Raw genomic sequence first — 22,006 nt, 5'->3', positions numbered from 1 at the left:
CTTCTGTATTTTCTTAAAAAAGATTTGGATTGTTTGGTGTTTTAGACTACAGTTCTTCTGACGGGAGTACTTCCTCCTGTACTGCCGAGCGGGTCACGGCGTTCAGGTGAACCTGCCTGATGAAGCAGTGTTTAACCTGAGCAGACAGGATGTAGATTTTAATGCCGGGTCAAGCTGACGAGCAGCAGAGGTGAAAGGTTAAAGGTACGCTGGGCGAGTGCTGGGCGTCACCTGTCAGAGGCTTCGGAGGTTTATGACACCTGAGCCTGATGCTCACCGCAGCGCCCGACCACAGGACAGAACGACACTGACACACGTGTGTTTCATGCTAACAGCGTGTAGTTTTTTAATACAATAATTAATAATTATCTTCTAATTACTTTGACTTCAACAAAAATCTAAATGATGAACTTTTACATGTGGTTTTCTAGTCTGTCATCTCAAATCTAAAACAGTCACAGTGATTAAATATTCAAGTGTGTTTACTGTGTGTGTGTGTCCAAACTGTAGGCATGGCCTCAAACTGTCAGAGCTCAGGTTTAACTCGACCAGAGTGACGAGCAGAGCCATCGAAGGCAGACAGCCTCCCACTGCATGATTGGCAGAGTGGCCTTTGCTGGGAAATGTGTGTGTGTGTGTGTGTGTGTGTGAACTTCCAGTATGCCAGTGTATGATCGTAGCAGCCTAAGCCAGCGTATCGTCTCAACACACTGACAGAGCGCTGTTATTATCCTCTGTATGTATGTGTGTGTGTGTGAGAGAGTAGGAGTGTATTTTCTAACGAGCTGTATTTAAATGAGTGTGTGTGTGTGTGTAAAAATTCACAATGCGAAAGCTCCCAGAATTCATTGCATGGCTGAGTGGAGTGACAGGCGAAGCCATTTAATGCCTCAACACTGGCAGAGAATAACTGACAGAGCGGCATTTGGATGCCTGTGTGTGTGTGTGTGTGCGTGGGATGCGAGGAGGCCATCGATCAGATTGCATCAGATCAGTGTGCAGCTGTCCCTCTGGTCAGTTTCACATCTGTTGATGTTTCTTGTCGCTTCCAGCAGTTAGCATTAGCATCATTCACAAGTCTGTTGCCATCAGTCAGGGTGTCAGCAGCAGGATATTAGCTGACAACATTACAGGTGATATTAGCTTATATTACAGCTAATGCTAGCTAACCTCACATTAGCCAACATCACAGCTAACATTACAGCTTATGTTAGCTAACATTACAGGTGATATTAGCTTATATTACAGCTAATGCTAGCTAACCTCACATTAGCCAACATCACAGCTAACATTGCAGCTTATGTTAGCGAACAACATTACAGGTGATATTACCTTATATTACAGCTAATGCTAGCTAACCTCACATTAGCCAACATCACAGCTAACATTACAGCTAATGTTAGCTAACAACATTACTGTTGGTGAAACTGTGAGATTCTGCAGATCTTCAATCAGACCAGATAAGAATGAAACATAATTTGGTCGTTTTCTTTCATTTTATCTTTTAGTTTTTACCAATTGATGAAAACTGTAAAACTTTTTAATTTATTTTTATTTAAGACATCTGAGAACATTCAAGTACGCGAGTGGTGAGTCATCAGATTTTTCCAGAGCTTTCCACCACACGATGACAGAAACCAGCCCATCCTCATCCTCAGGTCGTCTCATACAGACACTCAAAGTGTCCGTCACCACCTGTTTGAGACCCTCTTTAAGTCAGCTGGCTCTGAGCGCCTCACCCAGGGAGTTAGCCGATTGGCCGGTGTGTTTCAACAGGTGCTGAAGTACCCTTCAGCACCTGTTGAAACACACTGTCGAGGCGTTGAGGGTGATGACAAAGCAAGACAACCGACTGACGTCCGGAGAAACTGACGGCTTTCTTTTCATGTGGAATCTGTGTGTTTCCATTGACTTCATCAGCATGTGCACGGGTGAAGTCAATGGAAGCAGACTGTAAATAACAAGACACAGAGAGAAACATGTGACAAACAGCTTTTAATGTTCGCATCCAAAGAAACAAACCTGCCAGAAAAAGTACAGCCTGCAAACACGGCTTCAGTCAAAGCTACAGATACTTCCTTTTCAAAACGATGCTGTGACTGTTCGTGTTTCTGTGAACGTGACGAGTCTTTATTCATGTCGAACCCACCGCGAGTGTGTGCTCGGTGTTTCCTCCGCTGTGGCTGAAAGGCACAGGAAGAGTTTCCAGCCACTTCTGAAACTGCTCAAATGTCAAATTCAGATTTAAAAATTCAAGTTCAGATAAACTAAATGAACGAATTAAAGAAGTGGTTTCTTTAAATTCGGATCCTTCATGTAGAGCTCAGATTTAACAGGAAGACTCGAGGGCGGCAGCATAAAACGTTTGAGCGACTCCTGTCGACCGAGGACTTTCCAGCAGGAAGTCACTCAAAGTTTTATGTTGATGCACGTCTTTAAAACTTAACGACATAAAACACACGTTGATGTCACTAACAGGTCTACCTGCAGACTAACAGGTCTACCTGCAGACTAACAGGTCTACAGGACACGCTGACGACATGATGCATGACTGCAGTTTGGTGTTTGTGAGTTTATCTGGTTTCATGGACCTGTCTCAACTTTTCAGCATGGAGGGGAGGAGACACAGAGGAGTGGATGGAGTACTGGTGTGTGTGTGTGTGTGTGTGTGTGTGTGTGTGTGTCAGTATCTGCCCTGCACGCCCAGCTCGGTCTGGGCAGCGCGCTCGATTTGCTCGTGGACAATTCGAACCTCCTGCTGGGTCAGAGTTCGCTCCATGTGGCGGTAGAAGATGCGGTAACACTGACTCCGCCTACCAGTCCTGAAAGAGAGACAGAGAGACAGACAGAGAGAAAGACAGAGAGACAGAGAGAGAGAGAGAGACAGGGAGAGAGGATGTTAGTGTAAAGTTTCGTCTGTTCAGAGCTTAGCGTCTCTTGGCCTCTCAGTCGTCACTCTGTCACCACTTCCTCTCTGTACAGGATGTGTTGGAGGCAGAGGACGCTGCCCCCTGCTGGCTTCAGTTTGCCTCTGTGCCTTACTGCGAACGCTAACCCAGAGATCCAGCCGGGCGTGTCTCCTTTCAGACTGTTTTGCTGACTGATTTTGTTGACTTCATATTTGCATCAAATGGTTTCGATGGTGGAATTTATGTCTAACACATTTCCTACTACTGCCCCTTCACATTAAAAGCATTTAACGGGTGAAACACAGGGTGAGTTTTATTGTGAAGCAGCAACAGGAAACATTATGACCCAATCCTAATACGCCCCTAAAGCCTTAAAACCTGAACCGTCATGGATTTACCTGACGTCACCTGATAAGTGCTTGAGTGTGAGAGGCTGCACGGGCCCGAAACAGGAAAAAAAACAGGAATGAGACAGCACTTTGTGACATATCACGTTACCATGACGATGCCAAAACATGCTATATGGGATTTTTTTATTTTAGGAGACATTGCTTTGGACAATAAAGTTTTTCTGATTTCTTCTCTCCTCTTTTTCTGTCCTCCTCCTTCTCTTCCTTTTCTCTTCTCTTTTGTCTTCCTCCATTTCTCCTCCTCCTCTCTGCTCCTCCACCTCCTTTTCCCTTCTGTCTTCCTCCCTCTCCTCCTGCCTCATCATAGTATCCTCCTCTTTTGACCTCCTGCTCTTCCAGTGTGCTCCCCACCTTCCCGCTTCCTGTTCTTTTCTTCTTTTTCCTCCTACTCACTTCTCCTCATCTCCTCCATCTTCCTCTCAACATCCTTTCCTCCTCTCATCCTCTTCCTCCCCTCGCTTCATCATCCTCCCACTCTTCTCCTCTTGTCCTCTTCCCCTCTTCTCTTCTATCCTCTCTTCTTAAACCCCTTTTCTTCTCTTTCTTTAATCCCTTAATATTCTCCTCCTCCTCCTCCTCCAGTTGACACAGAGGGCAATAAAACACACAGTTACACTAACTGAATACAACACAATGCTCTCTCGCCCTCTTCATCCTCTCTCTCTATCAGGAGCTTGTGAATAATTGAACATCAGTACATTTGGTGGAAATGTCAGAGAGAGACTCTGATAAAGAAAACGAATGAAGAGACACAAACACAATTACATATCGTACTGGTGTACACACACACACACACACACACACACACACACACACACACACACACACACACACTCAGAGTGAATGGTATTTCATGTGATAGACTGTGTCGTTGTTGAATAATTGATGTCTCCATTATCCAGCCCACATAGCTGGGAGGAGGCGGGGGGGGATCGATACAGTGACACCTGTAACACACACACACACACACACGCACACACACACACACGATGCAAAGTAAACAGTAAATATGCACACATGTTACATTATGCATGAAAAATAAGCAAATATTCTCAAACATGCATTAACACACACACACACACACACACACACACACACACACAACCCAGTAATGCAAAGTACATAAGCAGAAGAGTGATGGACAGAGAGATGAAGGGGGGGGGGGGGGGGGGGGGGGTGGAAGATGAAGACGGAGAGTGAAAGAAAAAGAGGTGAGGAGCAGCTGAGGCAGCTCTTCATCACACACACATTATTGGATGTATTCAGCAGGTGACGCAGCCCTCACATTCATTCATTTATGGAAACATCATATTCGAGACACTCAGTTGTTTTCTAAGCTAACACGTCAAATATCCTCAGCTTTCAGCTTCTCGAGCGTGACGAACCGATTCTTTTCTCTCGTGTTTGTGACGGTAAAATGAACATTTCCATCTCGAATAAAGTTAATGAGAGCGGGCCTCGTTTCACTGCTGGTCGCAGCGTTGAGAGCGAAGTTTGTGAAGTAAGAATTTCACAGACAGATTCTGCAGGCGTAGCCGCAGACTGGCGACCTGAGGACGTCTGCTCTTTGCAGATGATGTAGTTCTGTCGAGTTTAGCCGGGCCATGACTCCTGCTGCATGCTGGGAAAGCTACACGAGGCTGCTGTGCGGTGAAACAACTTATCGCCCCCCCCGTCCAGAGCGAGAGGCAACATTCACGCCATGCTCACTGACACCTCCATCTTTTTCTATCGATTTCAAACACGCGTCTGTTGTAGCTTCAGCCGACACCACATGCATCACTTCCTGCGCGGCACAATCTTTCTGTGCCTCCACCAGCCAGCTGCATCGCTCCAGAGTTCATTTCAGAAGTTCCAGCTGGTCGCTGTTGGAAAAAACATCTCGTTTTTTAAAGCAGTGACTCAGACCTCGCTCAGTGTGTGTGTGTGTGTGTGTGTGTGTGTGTGTGTGTGTGGTGTGTTTATGGAGCAGGTAACATGCTAGAAACACAGCTCATTAGCATACAGCATCACTTTTTACACGAAACGGCTTTACTAAGGTATGTGTGTGTGTGTGTGTGTGTGTGTGTGTGTGTGTGTGTGTGTGTGTGTGAAACAAATTGAAATGGAGAGTGGGGGATTTTCATCCAAAGCAATTAAAACTCTATGAATAGCTCGCTGCACCAATTAAAACAAAACTGAAACAGATAAGCTTGACAACTTATTTCTGTTCTGTCTTAAACACATCTACCAACACAGAGTGTGTGTGTGTGTGTGTGTGTGTGTGTGTCTATAAATACCTCAGAGGAGCAGCTCACAGAGGGACTTCTGCAGAGTTCATTAGAGCTGCTTCGATGTTTCTATTTTAATCACAGATGGGATCATTTGACTGTTTCTCGGTCGGCTGGTTCTCCTCAGAGAAGGAAACACGCGAACGTTTACGATCACACAAAGTTTCACGAGGCTTTAATTGAACCGCTGCATGAAAACCATCAAACTGAGACTTTGAAGTGGATCATTCCAGCGAAGTGAAGATGTTTGAGCGTAGCTGCAGTCATGTGGGTGATCACAGTGTCTCATAATAATCAGCATCTTTACCGTGAAATCAGTCCCAGAAGACAAACGATAAGCACGTGTGGACAGTGTGAGAATAGATTTGTAATGTATTTCCCTGGAAAGAGGCACTCCTGTCATGACCCGTGCCATGCACGCTGGTTTTGTTTAGTTTTCCTCTTGATCTTTTGCCTTATTCAGTTTGTAAGTGTTTATTGTAGTGTTCTTAGTTCATGTTCGTTTCTCTGTTCAAGTCTGTGTATTCCTAATTGTCTTAGTCTATAGTCATGCCACGTTTTATGTAAGAGTTTTTGTATTGTCTTGTATTGTCCATTGTGTCTTGTCTTTGCCTGGTTTTGGTTACTTCCTGTTTTATTTTGAAGGTTCATGCTATGTGTCTTTGTGTTGCTTTACTTCCTGTGTTTTCCCTCCCGTGTGATTGTCTGATCGTTTCCACCTGTGCGTCATTAGTGTTTCCCCTTTGTGTATTTAAGTCTGTGTCTTCCCTTTGTCCTTGTCGGGTCGTTGTCTGAGAAACCTTAGTCATAGTCAAAGTCTGTGTTATTGTTAGAATTCTAGCCATAGTCCCATAGTGTGTCGTTATCATAGACTACGTCCCCCTTGTTTGTCTGCATCTGGGTTCAACCCTTAGTTTCCCTCATAGTTCCCCTTAAGTCCCCCACTTCCTGACAACTCCATCTAAAACTGAAGGGATGATTTAAAAATGTCAGCAGGAATTATGAATGATAATGTGTTAAAGTTCCTGATTTAATTGAAAAAACAACAAATTTTAGACTATATTGTGTTATGGAAAAGTTAATATTTGAGAACTTCAGCTTCTTTTGCTAAATAAATAAAAGATGACAATAAATAACTGCTGAACCAAATCTCAGATATGTCATAAAAAAAAACATCCAATGAAATAAAAACGCATTTTTTTCATTCATACAAACAGAACGACGAAGAAGCAGGAAGCTTCGGCGGGGTCAGAACAGGACAGCAAACATGGCCGCCAGCATCACAGCCAAAACATCCGAAAAAAAAGAAAAAAACAGGATCGATTTGATGTCAGACTTCAGCAGATGAAGAAGAGACAGAGAGATAAAGGGATAGAGAGAGGTTGAGCTTCAAAGAGGAGTGTAAGGTTTCATCCGGAGGGAGAGGACGGGGCGAGAGACACTGAAAGTGACTGGGAAACAGAGAGAGAGGGAGATAAGTGGGTGATGATGGACATGCTTGAAAGAGGAGTGTTGGGTTTCATTCAGATGGAGAGAAAATGTGAGTGTGAGACAGAGAGAGAGACGTAGAGACAGAGGAAGGAGAGAGGCCGAGGGAGATGGAGAGATGAGGAGATAAAGAGAGAGATCGATATGCTGAAGGAGGTGAAGATGAGAAGAAACTCCTGCAGCTGCCAGCGCCTTTGAATGCATCGTGCTGCCTTCACATGAAGAGGGGAAAACCAGGAGATCTGATACTGTAAACCCCCGAAGAGGGAGGAAACGCAGAGAGAAGGAAAGGAGGAAAGAAAAGCTTTTCTTCCCTCCTATTCTTCCCTGATCTCCCCCTTTTCCTCTCCTCTTCCTCCCCCTGCCTCTCTCTGATCCTCATCATCCCTCGCTCTGTTGCCGTTTAGGGTTTTATCATCGTCACTTTTTCTTTCTCGTCTCCAGCAGGAAGAGACAAAAACCCCGAGGTTTCTCCGTCTTCTTCAAACACATCTTATTTTGTTCTTTTCTTCTTCTGTGTTTTTTTTTTTTTTAATCTGTGTGTGAACACGAGCAGACCTGAGAACAGACGCTCGACTGGAAGCTGCAGCCTGCAGGAAGGAAACCGAATCCTTCAGAGTGTGTGAGAGAGTTGGATCGATATGTTGTACATATATGTTCACTGACGGCTGATGCTGTTTGACTGATTGAACACCGATATGAGCTTCTACTTCATTTAGACTTTATTTTAGCAGCTAAAATCAGGCTGAAAAGTCGTTTTTTTGCTGGTTACTAGTTGGGTGTAATCACAGGTGTGCTCTCCTGCACCTGTAACCACACCCAGTAGTGATGTCATAGCAAAGCATTCAGATGTTGTGTTCAGAGCTTGTTGCACTGCCCCCAAGTGGACACAAAATGACTTAATAATGCCACTGCATCATTTTATTGTTTATGAAACACTTTGCTTCCATTTATTACACAAAACACAAATAATAAATGAAATAAGAGGAATTCAGTGTCTCTGTAGTTTAAAGTTCCAGCACAGGTTGTATTTAAAACCAACGTAAAAAGCAAACTGAAGGAAAACAAAGCCGTCAAACTGATGAAAGCCGTGAAAGTGAAATTCATCTGCGTTAAGAGACGAGCAGACGGTGGAGATTGTTCTGGATTAAACTAATTCAACAAAATGAGAGAAATTAAACCTGGATTTGAGACACTTCTGAACACTTTTAGGGGATCTAATTTAGATTTAGGTTATTACAGGACTTCATCAGACAGATGAAATCGATTGATACACTGACTCTACCTCCTCTTTCAGCCTCTCTCTCTCTTTCTTCATCCATCGCTCCTCTACCTCTCCCTCTAGATTACATAAATAGATCAAAGTCCATATTCCTGCTCCTGTCTCATCTCTTGAAATGAACAGAGGCTGGAGGAAGAGACAAGTTGACTCCTCCATCAAAGCACCTCCCATCCCTGTCTCTTCCTCCATCCATCCATCCATCCATCCATCCATCCATCCATCCATCCATCCATCCATCCATCCATCCATCCATCCATCCATCCATCCATCCCCTCTGCTGAGCCAGAAAAGAGCCGAAATCAATTAGTATTCTATTAAGTGGCTGTGATGTGTGTGTGTGTGTGTGTGTGTGTGTGTGTGTGTGAATCTGAGGCTCTCTTCCCTCGTTAATCTCACCACTTACATCTTTCCTAATTGGGACGGACAGTCAGACAGAGGATGGGAGGACAACCAGAGGGCAGGACTCTGCAGCCGGAGACAAAAGAGTTCACTCAGTGTAAAAACATCAGATCCACATTGAAACGGATATTTAAAATACCGTTCACCTGAAACTGTTAGCAGGTACAGATTTATAGAGAAGACCTCCGGTCCCCCCGCCTCTCATTGACTTGAGACTTCCTACATGTCCCAGCATGCCGTTTGCCCAACACAAGAATATGCGTCGTTAATAATTTTAGGGTACTGTATGCAAGTATAAATCATTTATAATAATCCTAATTTAAGATTCAGTTGTTTTGGTTAGTCCCCCCCCCCCCCAGGAATCTGGGATCTCACAGTTTTGAGAAGTCAAATTCAACCAACCGTCCACCATCTGTGCACTTATTTTCAAATCCCTCAGAAAAAGGTCAAACTGGAACAAATCTGGCAGCTTCAAACAAATGAAGAACCACCTATACGAGCCAACGTGAAACAAAACAAACTTTAAACACGAGAAACTGTCTGGTAGCCACAGAGGAGGGGGCTTCCAGTGCCTGGAACTTGTCTTCTCAGGCAGTGCTGTGCCCACAGGCTTTTCTCTGACCAGGCTTCTGAAGTCGACCATTTCTGCCCGAACACATAAAACGTTTGGCTCCTGGAGCTCGTTGGCCGTCCTACACAGCACGGCAGGCAGCAGCGTTCTGGAAATCCCAAGAAATACATCATCCCACATGTTGTTGAGTCGAAGTGACCTGGGTCCCAGATGTGGGCCTGGTTTGGGTCTCGCGCAGAAATTTAGGATGAAATCGACATAAAATCGTGATCATGAAACCCTCCAAAATGCTGCAGGACTGTCCTTCTCTGATGGATTTCTCCTCGTGTTGCTGCTGAGCCTCAGTGAAACGTTGTGGCTCCAGAAGAAAAGTCTGAGATCTGAGGGACTGACACTAAAACACGATGTTAAACGTTTCCGATCACAGGAAAAAGAAGCAGAAATGCGACTTTAACTGGAGGCGCAGCAGCTGTTGTCTGTAGATTCGTCCTTTAATTTGGACGATTAAAACCGCAGCATCAACGTGTGGTGCGGACGCTCTCTTCATGTCGTGGGAATAACGATAGTATCTGAAGACGTCTGCTGTTGGATTTCTTCTGAAGGGGAAATAAATAAACGCATAAATAAAAAATGCCAAACAAAATCAAACAGATCCAGAAGGCGGATATGCAAACGCCGGCTCCTTGTGAAGCCGGCCTTTTGGTCTGCGCAGTGGAGACAGAGCTCCTCTCTCCCTCAGTTGTTTGTTTGGCCTTTTTTTTTGCTGAGGAGAGAAGCCACGGCGGCCTGGTGAGAGCTGCCTGTGATCTATTAATACATCTGCATAAATTAGTCAGAGCCGCTCTGTAGCAGTTAGCCGGCTGTGCGAGAGCTCTGGCTCAAGTCCTGAAAATCCACCAGGATTCTGTCCACAAGCTGTCGTTTGTCAGAGAGAAAGCGTGACTCTGCCGCTCCCTCAAGAGAAAGCTCGTCTCATCTGTAGAAGCCCTCCGCAGAGAGGTCAGAGGTCACGGTCTGGGCAGCGTCGAGGGTTTGAACCCGGGCTGTTCGGCTGCAGCTGTGGCCACTTTGCTGACATCCTGCTGTAAACGGGATTATTTGAAGATGCAGAGCGAGTCTGAATACAGACGGTTCATTTAAAACCTGCTCAGGCTGATTGTTTGCTTCGTATGCAGGTGCTACATCCTTCGCCGCTGCTTGCTCAAATCCACCCAGGCTCCGCCCATTTTTGGGGGGTCAACAAACAAAGATGAGGGTGTTGGTAAAAGTCCAGACATCCGTTACCATCGGCGTGTTGGACTCTACCTTGTCACCTGATCCTCATGGACTGGGTCTGGCTGTGGAGTCTTGGAACTGTTTGTGCTCTTTGCAGATGATGCAGTATTGTTAGCTTCAGCAGACCAAGACCTGCACCACACACCAGAGTTGGGCGATATGGCCCCCCAAGGACTCATCAGCTGTTGAGTTTGTAGTCGACCGGGTTGAAGCAGCACCTCCATGAGTTCGTGGTTCTCCGCCTTGCTCCATCTGGGTCGGCAGTGAGTTGCTGCTCCAGGTGAAGGAGTTCAGGTATCTCCGGGTCTTGTTCATCCATCCTGAGATGGACAGGTGGACTGACTGGTGTGGTGTCAGCAGCGATGGAGACGTAGTACTGGACCGTTGTGGTGAAGAGGGAGCTGAGCTGGAAGGTAGAGCTTTGGCCTACGCTGCAGCCCTCACCTGTGCTCATCGAGTTCCCTCTGGAGTACAGCTGCTGCGCCGACAGGAGCCCGTCGAGGTGGATCTGATCCGGATCCTCCTGGACGCCCTCCTTTGCAGGTTTCCTGCCACGTCCAGCCGGGTTGACGCAGAACACGCTGGAGAGATTATATATCTCACCAGAAGACGCCAGAAAAGGTTTTTAGGCAATATTGAGGACATATGTACCAAATCTGTCACCTGTCAATCAAAATATCTACTGCAAAAATAAATACTGGTGTAAAAAAAGAGAGGAGGGAGGAGGAAGAGGAGGAGGGAGGAGGGAGGAGGAGAAGAGCGGAAGTCAGGGAGGGAGGAGGAAGAAGAGGAGGAGGAGGAAGAGGAGTGTGAATTATTAACAGGACTGTCACTGTAGTCGAGAAGAGTGTCTGTCAGAGGTAATAATAGACACATAGACACACACACACACACACACACACACACACACACACACGCTGAAGTCTGATCACCTTATCAATGTTTCAATAAGCAGAGGAGCCAGTCTGAGCTCATTAATTATTCGTGAGGCTGGAACCTGATTGGTCCATGTGGGTGATCAGTGATTACTACAAAGTTCTGTCTTTTACTTTTTACAGCGTCGTTTCGTTTGACCTTTCTTACTTCCTGCTGTCGACCTTCTTTTTTTCCTCTGCCCTCCATCTTGTCTTCCATCCTTCTTTCATTCCTACTTCCTGTCGCGTCCTTCCTTGCCTCTTTTGAATGCTTCCTTTTTCACTTTTCTGTTCTTCCTCCCTTGTGACTTCTGTTTTTTAATTCCTCTTTCCTTCTTCCTTCCATCTTCGTAAATCCCTTCTTTTCATTCCTATTTTTAGCATTTTCTTAGTTTAATTCTTGACTTTAATTCCTCCTTCTCCTTTTTATTTTTAGTTCATTCCTTCTTTCAACCCTTCATCATTTACGTCCTTTGTTATTTTCCTTCCTCCATCCCTTCATCAACTTTTTTGCTTTCTTCCCTCCTTTTTCTTTCCATCTTCCACTCTTCCTCCTTTAACCTCCTTCCCTCTTGCTCCTCCTTCTCTTTTCCTTCTTCCACTCCTTCTCCACTTTAACTTTCTTCCTTTTTTCCTCCATGTCTTTCCACCTCCATAAATCTTCTTTTGACTTCCTGTCCTCTTTTATCCCCCTTTTATTAGTTTAATTCTTCCTACATCATTTCTTCCATCTTCCTCTTCCACTGCCTCCATTCTCCTTTTCTATTCCCGTTTTCCATCTCCTCTCCTTCCTATGCCCTTTTTTTTTACTTCCTCCATCCCTCCTTCTTTGTACTTATTTATTCCTTTACTTCATCTTCTCTCCTCCATTGCTCATCCTATTTTTTTACCTCCTTCTTTTACTGTTTTTCATTATTTTATCTAAATTTTCCCTCCTTTCCTTTCATCCTTCCATCCCTCCTGCCTTATCTTTCCTTACTTCCTGTCTTTCTTTGCATCCGTCTCTCTCCACTTTCCGTCCGTCTCTTGTGGTCGGAGACAAACTGAAATGTCGTCTTCACACCGACCGAACCGTCTGAAAGCCTTTTGGTGGCCTGAGTGTGTGTGCGCGTACATACTGTATATATACAGTGTGTGTGTGTCGCCTACTGTCCATCTGTTGAAGCACCAGGAGACATGATGAGTGTTTACCATGACTCAGACACACACACACACACACACACACACCCTCATGGTGTCTTTTACCAGGTTTTCTCGATCCATCAATCAGCTTATTAGAAGGAGACGAGCAGACGACATGAATCATAATTAAGTACATGTGCTGCTGAATAGAAAGCAGAATAGATGTTCTGGTGAGTGTGTGTGTGTGTGTGTGTGTGTGTGTGTGTGTGTGTGTATGTGTGAGATGTTACATGACTGCGTGTCAGCTCAGACACAAATTTGGCTAAAAGTGGATCAGAGATGCATCTGGAGGAGTTTGCGCTGAAAGCTGAGATCTCTGACGTGGAAAATCTCCGCTCGCTCCGGTTCAGCTCCGTCGTCATGACGAAGGCTCAAACTGATCCGGAGCACGATGTCATTTGTACAGCGATCAAACACCAGGCGAGCGGATTGGACGGAGACAGAGGAGTTATTTCGGGTGTTGTCTGCAGTCTGAAAGCAGACTTTTGGGATGTCTGGATGATGAAGTGTTTGATCTGGAGTCGGAGAGGTCAAAGGTCGTAAAGTGACAGCGATGATGTGCAGCACGTCGCACAGGGAGAAGAAAACAGATCCACTCTCGCAGGAATCCCAGTTTTCTGAATCAATTCGCCGGTTCTGTTCTTTTAGACTCTTAAAAACATGCTGATGGGAAAGGTGACGAGCTGGAGAGGTGAAGAGGTGAAGAGGCTGCTCCGTGTCAAAGACTTGTGACCGGACGGCGCGCTGGATCACGTGACCTGAAGACGCTCTGGATCACATGACCAGACGGCGCTCTGGATCACATGACCGGACGACGCTCTGGATCATGTGACTGGATGGCGCTCTGGATCACGTGACCGGACGGCACTCTGGATCACTTAGACGGTGCTCTGGATCACGTGACCTGACGGTGCTTTGGATCACTTGACTAGACGGTGCTCTGGATCATGTGACCGGTTGACGCTCTGGATCACGTGACCGGACGGCGCTCTGTATCATGTGACTGGACGGCGCTCTGGATCACGTGACCGGACGGCACTCTGTATCATGTGACTGGACGGCGCTCTGGATCACGTGACCGGACGGCGCTCTGGATCACGTGACCGGACGGCGCTCTGGATCACGTTGGTTTCCTGGTGAAAGCGCAGCAGCAGAGTGTTAAACTTCCGTTTCCATAAAACACGTTCAGCTGATGACAGTCTCTTCTGACACCCTTCTGCCACGATTCTCTAACAGGATGTGGCGTTTGCACCTGATTTGAAACCAGCTTTGATGTTGCAGTTGAGTTCTACGGTTTCTGTTGGAGACGCACTTCGGTTTTCTCTGGCCGAAGAATCCAGTGGAGAGTTTACGTTCTTACATCTCGAGCCCAGGAAACATCCACCTCTAAAAACCAGCTCCAGTCAGCCTTTGCACAGACCTCATCGAGCTAGAGACGCAGGGCCCAGTATCGCCAGGGGGGCAGTCTCATTACCCATGATTCCTTGCTTTCACTAATGTAAATCCACTTGACATTAGCAGTGTGTGATTGGCTGCTCAGAACATATGGGCCCCACTTCCCTTCCGTTATCGTAGTGAATAATTCAGACGGCTGTTTAGCCGACGGCCTCGCTGGCATTTCCTCGCCGCTAATTGCTCGTTAAGCGTTCCACTTGACCTTTAACAGGAGGATAGAATTTTTGAAAGGTTTCATTTTAGGGCGTCTGTGTTTTCAGCCGCCCTCTCGGCGTTTAAACTCCCACTGAACTACATTTCCCTCTCAGTCCTGCAGTTTCAGCTTCCTGCTTCCGCCACAGATTAAAGCGACAGATAATGAGCGTCTCACTGCATTCGGAGCTGTGGGTCCTACTGGATTACAATCAGGCTCAGCTGAATCTGAGAGGAAACGTCAGAAATGAAGAAAACCTGTAGGTGCATGGCCTGATACTAATCTGCTCTCGTCTTCTGGTGTTACGAACTCTGAAAGTAAATCCAGTGGCTGCGCTTTAAACTATGACGTTCCACTTCCGTTAACGATAATGCTAAGTCTGTTAGCAGCGATCGGGGAGACTTTCAGAATAAAACCAGCTGAGAACATAATAAACATGTTAATGTCTGTTTCTACTTGGTTAGGTTTAGAAAGATCCTGGTTTGGCTTAAAATCAGCATGTTAGTTACGTACGTTAAGCTACGTTACTTCACTTCACGCAGATGAAATCAATGTTCACATCTGGTGATGCTCAACATTTCCCAGCAGAGGAATTACTGCAAAGGTACGAGTGTCAGTAAGTCCTGAAACCTGCTGGAACTGAACCAGCACGAGCTCTCAGAGAGGAAACACTCTCCTTCATTTCTGAAAAAACGACTTTCTGCAAACTGGATTTTGTCCGCAGGCGGTGATGAAAATTTAACAACACATGCAGCTGTAAGGCATTCACACACACACACACACACACACACACAAACACACACACACACACACACACACACACACACACACACACACACACACACACACACACACACACACAGTACTACATAACACTCCAAAAACCAAAAACACACCACAGATTCGACCAGTGAGCTGCCATTTAACACAGCAGCTGTCACTTCACATAGAAGTGGAAGAAGAGAGGACACACAAAACTCGCTTTGTTTCTCTTTCTCACACACACACGCACGCACGCACACACACACACACGCACGCACACACACACACACACACACACACACACACACACACACACACAGCGCTAAATATTTAATGAGAAGGTGGCTCTCCTGGAAATCGGTGGCAGCTCCAGTCGACAGTCTTCCTCTTTATTTCTGCCTCAACTCATCAAACAACTCGTAACGATGTAAAACTGTTTGAATGTTGTTGCCGTGACGGCCGAGGATGTGAGTCAGACCTCAGAGGAAGCTGCAGAAACTGCAGCCAGATGCTGAAGATAAAGACAGAAATCCAGGGTTTTGGTGCAGATTAAAGCTGTTTGTTTAGCGCTCAGAAAACTGAGGTAGCAGCAAAATGAGCTCGTGCATCATATTCTGCTGTTGCCATGGTCACATGGGCATCCAACACGGAGTGTTTCCACCACAGGAAGTTTACCTGACTCAGGAACTGAACCCGTGTTTCGAGCAGAAGAACCAAAAGGTCTCTTTTCCGATGGTTCAGGAACTATCGGGGAACGACGGCAGCGCTGCATGTGATTGGCTGGTCGAACTGCTTCAGCGATAACTTTATTGACAAAATGAGGAAAAACATTCAAAAGAAGGGAGAGCGTGAGAGTTTGATCACGCTGCTGCCTTTCAATCTGTCTCAGTCTGTTTAATCTAACAGGACTGAGGACGGTTTAGCTCATTTGGCTGATGTTGATGTTGTCTTCCATGTCCACCAGCTGTGGACGTGGACAGAGACAGATGATAACCTTCTTACCTGTGATTGTGTCAAAGTGTCATTTTCCTTTAAGTTAAAGGAGGCGTGTGAAGACAAATATTATTATTATTATCTGAGAAAACTGCCAAGAAGTAAACAAGCTCACTTCCTCCCCCTCATTCATTCTCTCTCTCTCTCTGAGTGGTTTTCCTCTCTCGCCTTTTCCTCACCCCCCCCGACTTTCACTTGAGGCCACTTCACTTATTGGACATGGCAAAACGTGTGTGTGTGTGTGAGCGCATGCTGTGGGTCGATATGACTTGAAAGACAAAACGGAAGGCACTTTAGTGAGTGTGAATGAGTGTGTGTGTGTGTGTGTGTGTGTGTGTGTGTGTGTGTGTTAGTTGTATTAAGATGGAGGGAAAGCAGGAAGAGAGCATCATTACCAGGAAGATGGAGGCAGCAGGAGTGCTTTTCCAAAACCACTAAAGCCTGGGAAAGTGTGTGTGTGAGTGTGTGCGTGCGTGAGAGTGTGAGTGCGTGCACGTGTGAGCTTGTGTGACAAAGTGTGTTGCTGTGTGTGTGTGTGAGTGCCCCCTTGCCTCCAATCCAATCAGATTCATTCACCATACATTTTCATGATCTCTCGGGTAACATGAGCTAGCTGTGATTCAGGCGTGTGTGTGTGTGTGTGTGTGTGTGTGGATCGATACAGTTAATGCATTGCTAAATTAACCTGCGGCCTGCACAGAGGACTTCAAACTGAGCAGCGTCTCCTCTGAGTTTTAATAACAGCAGAGAGATTCAGACTAACGTCAGATTAAAAATGTTCACAAACAGGAAGCAGGAAACGGAAAAACATCATCGATTCACGGCGCAGCGCGTCTCCTGGACCGCCCTGATCCATTACTTCCACAACATTTGTCAAAGTCCAATCAGTGTGTACAACCTGAAGCATCACATGGGAGCAGAATCGATTTCCTGTGCAGCTGCTCTCTTTGGACCAATCAGAGTGAAGCGGGGATGTTTTAGACGCCGCTGAACACTGAACCGGTTCACCTCTGTGTCTACACACAGATCAGCCCGCACCTTCAAACCACAACCAATCACTGTGTTTGTTCATGACTGGCGGCCGACGGCGAACCGGAAACCAGACGTTACTTCGCTCCCTCACTCAACAACTGGCCAATGAGAAGCTAATATTCACCGGTGTGACACACCTGGACTGACGTGATCACAGCCAGAAACTGCAGAGGGGTTTATTTGTTGCTTCAGACAAACAGAAAAAAGTGAATGAATGAGAGAATTTAACATTCGACATCAAACAGTTTCTAACAGAATATTAAGAAAAAGACAGAAAAAGACAAATCAGACATGTTTTTTTTAACTGTGTGTCTACTGTGTTCGATATTTTCTACTGTGCAACTGTACAAAACACTATTTTATTATCTGTATGTGAGAAACTGAGGCATCCTTCTAAAGGCAACTTTCAATTTCACTCTTTGTGTATAATTTACGTACATTTATAAATGTAGTTGTTTCTCTTTGTATTCCTTTTTATTGCCTGTTTGTTCTTCTTCTGTCTCTTTCTTTTCTTTCTTCCTATTGTTGCTGCCTCTAATGACGTCATTTCCCCGGCGTGGTATCAATCAAGTTATATCCTGTCTTATCTTTAACCAATATTTTGATATTTTATTCTGTATAGTTTGCTCTTTATAGTCTTATTTCACAAAGTTATAGTTACAGTCACGGTACACTTTATTTTCTACACACTGCCATTTGCTGTAGATATTCTTTTTTGTGCAATACTTTTTCATTACTACTGTTTACTATTTTGCTATTTTATTATCATGTATATAATCTTTTTACTGCTCGCTATTTTGATATTTTATTATGTATAGTTTGTTCTTTATAGTCTTATTTCAGAATTTATCACTTATTTCACTGTGTGTAATGCTGCTGCTCTATCTGTCTATCTGTCTATCTATCTGTCTGTCTATCTGTCTATCTACCTATCTGTCTATCTATCTATCTGTCTATCTATCTGTCTGTCTATCTGTCTATCTGTCTATCTGTCTGTCTATCTATCTATCTATCTATCTGTCTGTCTATCTGTCTATCTATCTATCTGTCTATCTATCTATCTGTCTATCTGTCTATCTATCTATCTATCTATCTATCTGTCTATCTATCTGTCTGTCTATCTGTCTGTCTATCTATCTATCTGTCTATCTGTCTATCTATCTATCTGTCTGTCTGTCTGTCTGTCTATCTATCTATCTGTCTATCTATCTATCTGTCTACCTATCTATCTGTCTATCTATCTATCTGTCTGTCTGTCTGTCTGTCTATCTATCTATCTGTCTATCTATCTGTCTATCTGTCTATCTATCTATCTATCTATCTATCTATCTATCTGTCTGTCTATCTATCTATCTGTCTATCTATCTATCTATCTGTCTATCTATCTATCTATCTATCTATCTATCTATCTGTCTGTCTGTCTGTCTGTCTATCTATCTATCTATCTATCTATCTATCTGTCTATCTATCTGTCTGTCTAATCCCTTAAAAACTACAAGTATGGCGGCGCAGACACTCAACAATTCACCCAACTCGTTATCTGCAGTCTGTGCCGGTTTTAACGAGCTTCAAACCAGCGTCTCAACGTCACGTCAGCTTGCAAACATCCAGGACGTCATCTTTATCCGAACATACGAAGCGAGCCACATGCTGCAGCTTTAATTATTAGTGCTCGAATGTCAAATTTCAAACAGAGCAGAACCTGGAAGGTTTCACTTCGGCTCTCTGTGCCGCTGCTTTTCATTCATGCTGCTAGTTGGCGGTGCTAGTTAGAGAGCTAGCACTGTCTGCAAAGCTCTGATTGGCTCAGTTGTTCCTACAGATGAGGAAAAAGTCATTAAGGAGCACAACCAGAGCAGCTCTAAGCAGGGACCGAGTGTCCGGATCATGGCTGAAGCACATCTGCACGCATTACTTCACTAAAAGTGTCTGAAAGTTCAGGTTTTTCTGAAGTTTGATCAACTTTATCCAAAACAAAAAGAGCAGCGGTGGAATAATGAGTTGAAACACGAGAAACTTTAACTTTTAATATCTGAACTGTAAAGAGGAGGCGAACGCCGTCTCCCGCTGCTCTGCAGGGACACTGTATCTCCGTGGCTCCTCTCTGGAGGATCCGGGTCGTCTTTTAGGGGACAGCAGGTCTAATAGAGTCCAGAGCCGAGCAGAGACTCGGCGTTCTGCTGTCTCTCCACATCAGACTCAAGGTTAGCGTCTCCGGCTGACACTGAGGCTGTTTGACTTCTGATGCAGGAGGAAACAAAGCGAGGAGGAAATGAAAGAGGAGTTATTTTCCATCCAGGTGCTCCTCTCTCCTCCTCCTCCTCCTCCTCCTCTTCCTCTCTGATTTCTGAGGAACTCGTTGTGTTTTCTCCGGCGAGGACGCTGCTCAGAGCATCTATTAACACAGAAAATGCTTCTCAGCTTTTCAATTACTGCTCGCCCTCGCTCTCTCTCCATCACACACACACACACACACACACACACAATGAGAGAAATGGACAAAGACAAACACCAACAAACACACACTTTTGTTGTAGAATTCCCTCGGGCGAGTGAGTCATCCAAAACAATATTTACAATCTCTGACAGTCACTCAGTGTGTGCGCATGCGTGCGTGTGCGCCTGTGTGTGTGTGTGTGTTATCTGGGCTGTTCACAGATGGTGGACCTTCATCAGGAGGTGAAGTGAATGATGTCTTCATTTGAGCAGGTGAGTGTTCTGTAGTTTGTGTTTATGTGCTAACTGTACAGACCATCATTCACGTTACGTCGTTGTTATCACGTCACCATGGCGACAGTCTGTGATTTGAAGGTTTGGGTTGTAGAAAGTGACCTGACAGCGTAGGAACGCTCTAATAAAACGTCGCTGTGTTGATTTACAGAAGAAACGCAGCCAAAACAGATCCTGATTGATCAGTGATCAGTGATCCTGACTGATCAGTGATCAGTGCGCTGCCTCATCATGCGGAGCTTCCTGTTTTTGAGTTCCTGCTCTGTCTCAGCGTTAGTCTGATGGTGTTTGTGGATGTTTCACTGTGAATACATGATGTGACCACAGGAAGAGCAGCTAATGGATCTACAGGAAACAAACAGACAGGAGCACAACAACAGGTCTGACTCAGTCCAGCTAGAAAAACCTTCAGCTGCTGCAAAACCAACCACACAAACTGGTGTGTATTCAGACTCAACGCTCGTCTGTTTTCACCTCCTCCTCCTCCTCCTCCTCCTCCTCCTCCTCCTCCTCCGTCTCTCGCTGGACGTTTGATCTGATCTGCACTCAGAGGTCAGCAGGGAAAGCTGAGTGTTCGTGTCGAGGTCTGACGGCTCTGAAAAGCCACCAGAGTCCAAACAGAGTCTCTGGGGTCTCTCAGCCTGAGTCGCTCATTCATGGAGGACACTGACCTTGTCGAGGACGCTGACCTTGTCCAGGACCTGGACCTGGAGTTACAGTGCGTTTGTCTGTGCGAGACACAGGAAACTGGTGGATCTGAGCCTTGAAGTCCAGCTCAGACCACATGTGTTCCTCCTCTGTGTTCTCATAAAGTCAACGTGTGTCTTCATGTCGATCAGAAACGGACGTGTCGACGCTGTTTGGATGGATCTGAAACAGCAGCGGCGCTGAAGATGAAGAGACCTTTAAAAACTCACCAGAATAAAATGTTGCTGTCATAAGTTTCTGGAAACCACGGAAACGTTAAAATTCTTTTGTTTCCCTCAGACTAAACCAGTGCTGATGTGCTTAAACCGAACCAGAGCTCAACCACAGCGCCGTCACAACAGAGCGAAAAACTGAAACCACCTGCCCTGATTGGTCGAGAAAACTACAGCTGCAGCACCTGATCTGAGATACAATGCGTTTCTGATCTGACCTGCGCCTTCAATTCAGCGTCGTCGGGGGCGACGGGCTCACCTTTCAGCCGTTTTCCTCCCTCCTCCTCTGCTGCCTTTGTTCCTGCAGAGACCCTTCACCTGCTCTCCGTCTATGTCGCTCTACCTCCCTCTCTCTCTCTCTCTCTCTCTCTCTCTCTCTCCCTCATCCCCAGACAGTAAGAAGTCAATCTGCCGAGATCGAACCTCATCACTGAGACACACACACACACACACACAAACACACACACACACACACACATCAAGGTCAGAGTAGAAAAGGACAGAGGGGCTCCTTCCTTCTCCAGTTCCCTCTCTGACACTTCCTCTTTATTCTATCATCCATCCATCCTTCTTCAAGTGTTTCCCGCTTCCAGCTGAAATGTGCTTTGATTTGATTTCGGTTTGAGAGAGAAGTGAAATAATGGAGAGAAAAATTAGTCTCGAGAAGGAGAAAACACACACACACACACACACACAGCTTCTGTATTTGCTGTATTTGTGTCACAGAGCTGGTGTGTGTGTGTGTGTGTGTGTGTGTGTGTGTGTGTGAGATTCAGTCGATTTCTGACCCGTGAAACTGCCGACTGCAGCGATTCATGGTTTGATTTTCAGTGTTGAAGCAGCGTTTCATTGAGGAAAATATCAATGTGTTGCTTTTTAAAAAGAGGATGAAAGGAAAAGGTGAACATTCACCGAGAAAAGCTGCTCATTACCAACCAGAAGACACAACTGAAAAATGGAGCCATAATGAGTCAATGGGAGAAAACTTCCCTTCAAAGCGTGATGTGGTCCTGCAGCAGGCGGTGCAGGGTCATCCAGCACCGCCTGCAAAGAGTGAAACTGCAAAGGTGAAGCAGAGGTGGAACAGGAAGTGCAGTTGTAGTTTCTGGGATCAGTCCTGCTCGGCACAAACTCACTCATTGTTTTTGCTAAAGGGCGAGCGGCACGCTAGCTTGACAAATCTGGCTCGGCTGGTTGGCCTCACGTGTAAAAGCCTGCACA

General features: G+C 45.4%; 1 protein-coding gene across 3 annotated transcripts in view; it reads right to left on the bottom strand.

The window, feature by feature from the left end:
* Window positions 1-1,980: 1,980 nt before the first annotated feature.
* fars2 (phenylalanyl-tRNA synthetase 2, mitochondrial) overlaps window positions 1,981-22,006 on the bottom strand; it is a 107,532-nt gene continuing 87,506 nt past the window's right edge. For all 3 annotated transcript variants that reach the window (XM_041961001.1, XM_041961000.1, XM_041961002.1), the window contains exon 11: window positions 1,981-2,822. In XM_041961001.1, the coding sequence (XP_041816935.1) occupies window positions 2,684-2,822 (139 nt within the window). In that variant the 3' untranslated portion in view covers window positions 1,981-2,683. The remainder of the gene's footprint in view (window positions 2,823-22,006) is intronic.

This window comes from Chelmon rostratus, chromosome 20 (assembly GCF_017976325.1).
Source record: "Chelmon rostratus isolate fCheRos1 chromosome 20, fCheRos1.pri, whole genome shotgun sequence".
Classification (NCBI taxonomy): domain Eukaryota; kingdom Metazoa; phylum Chordata; class Actinopteri; order Chaetodontiformes; family Chaetodontidae; genus Chelmon; species Chelmon rostratus.
The sequence above is the reverse complement of the archived record's forward strand: the minus strand, read 5'-3'. Positions and strand labels throughout refer to the sequence as shown.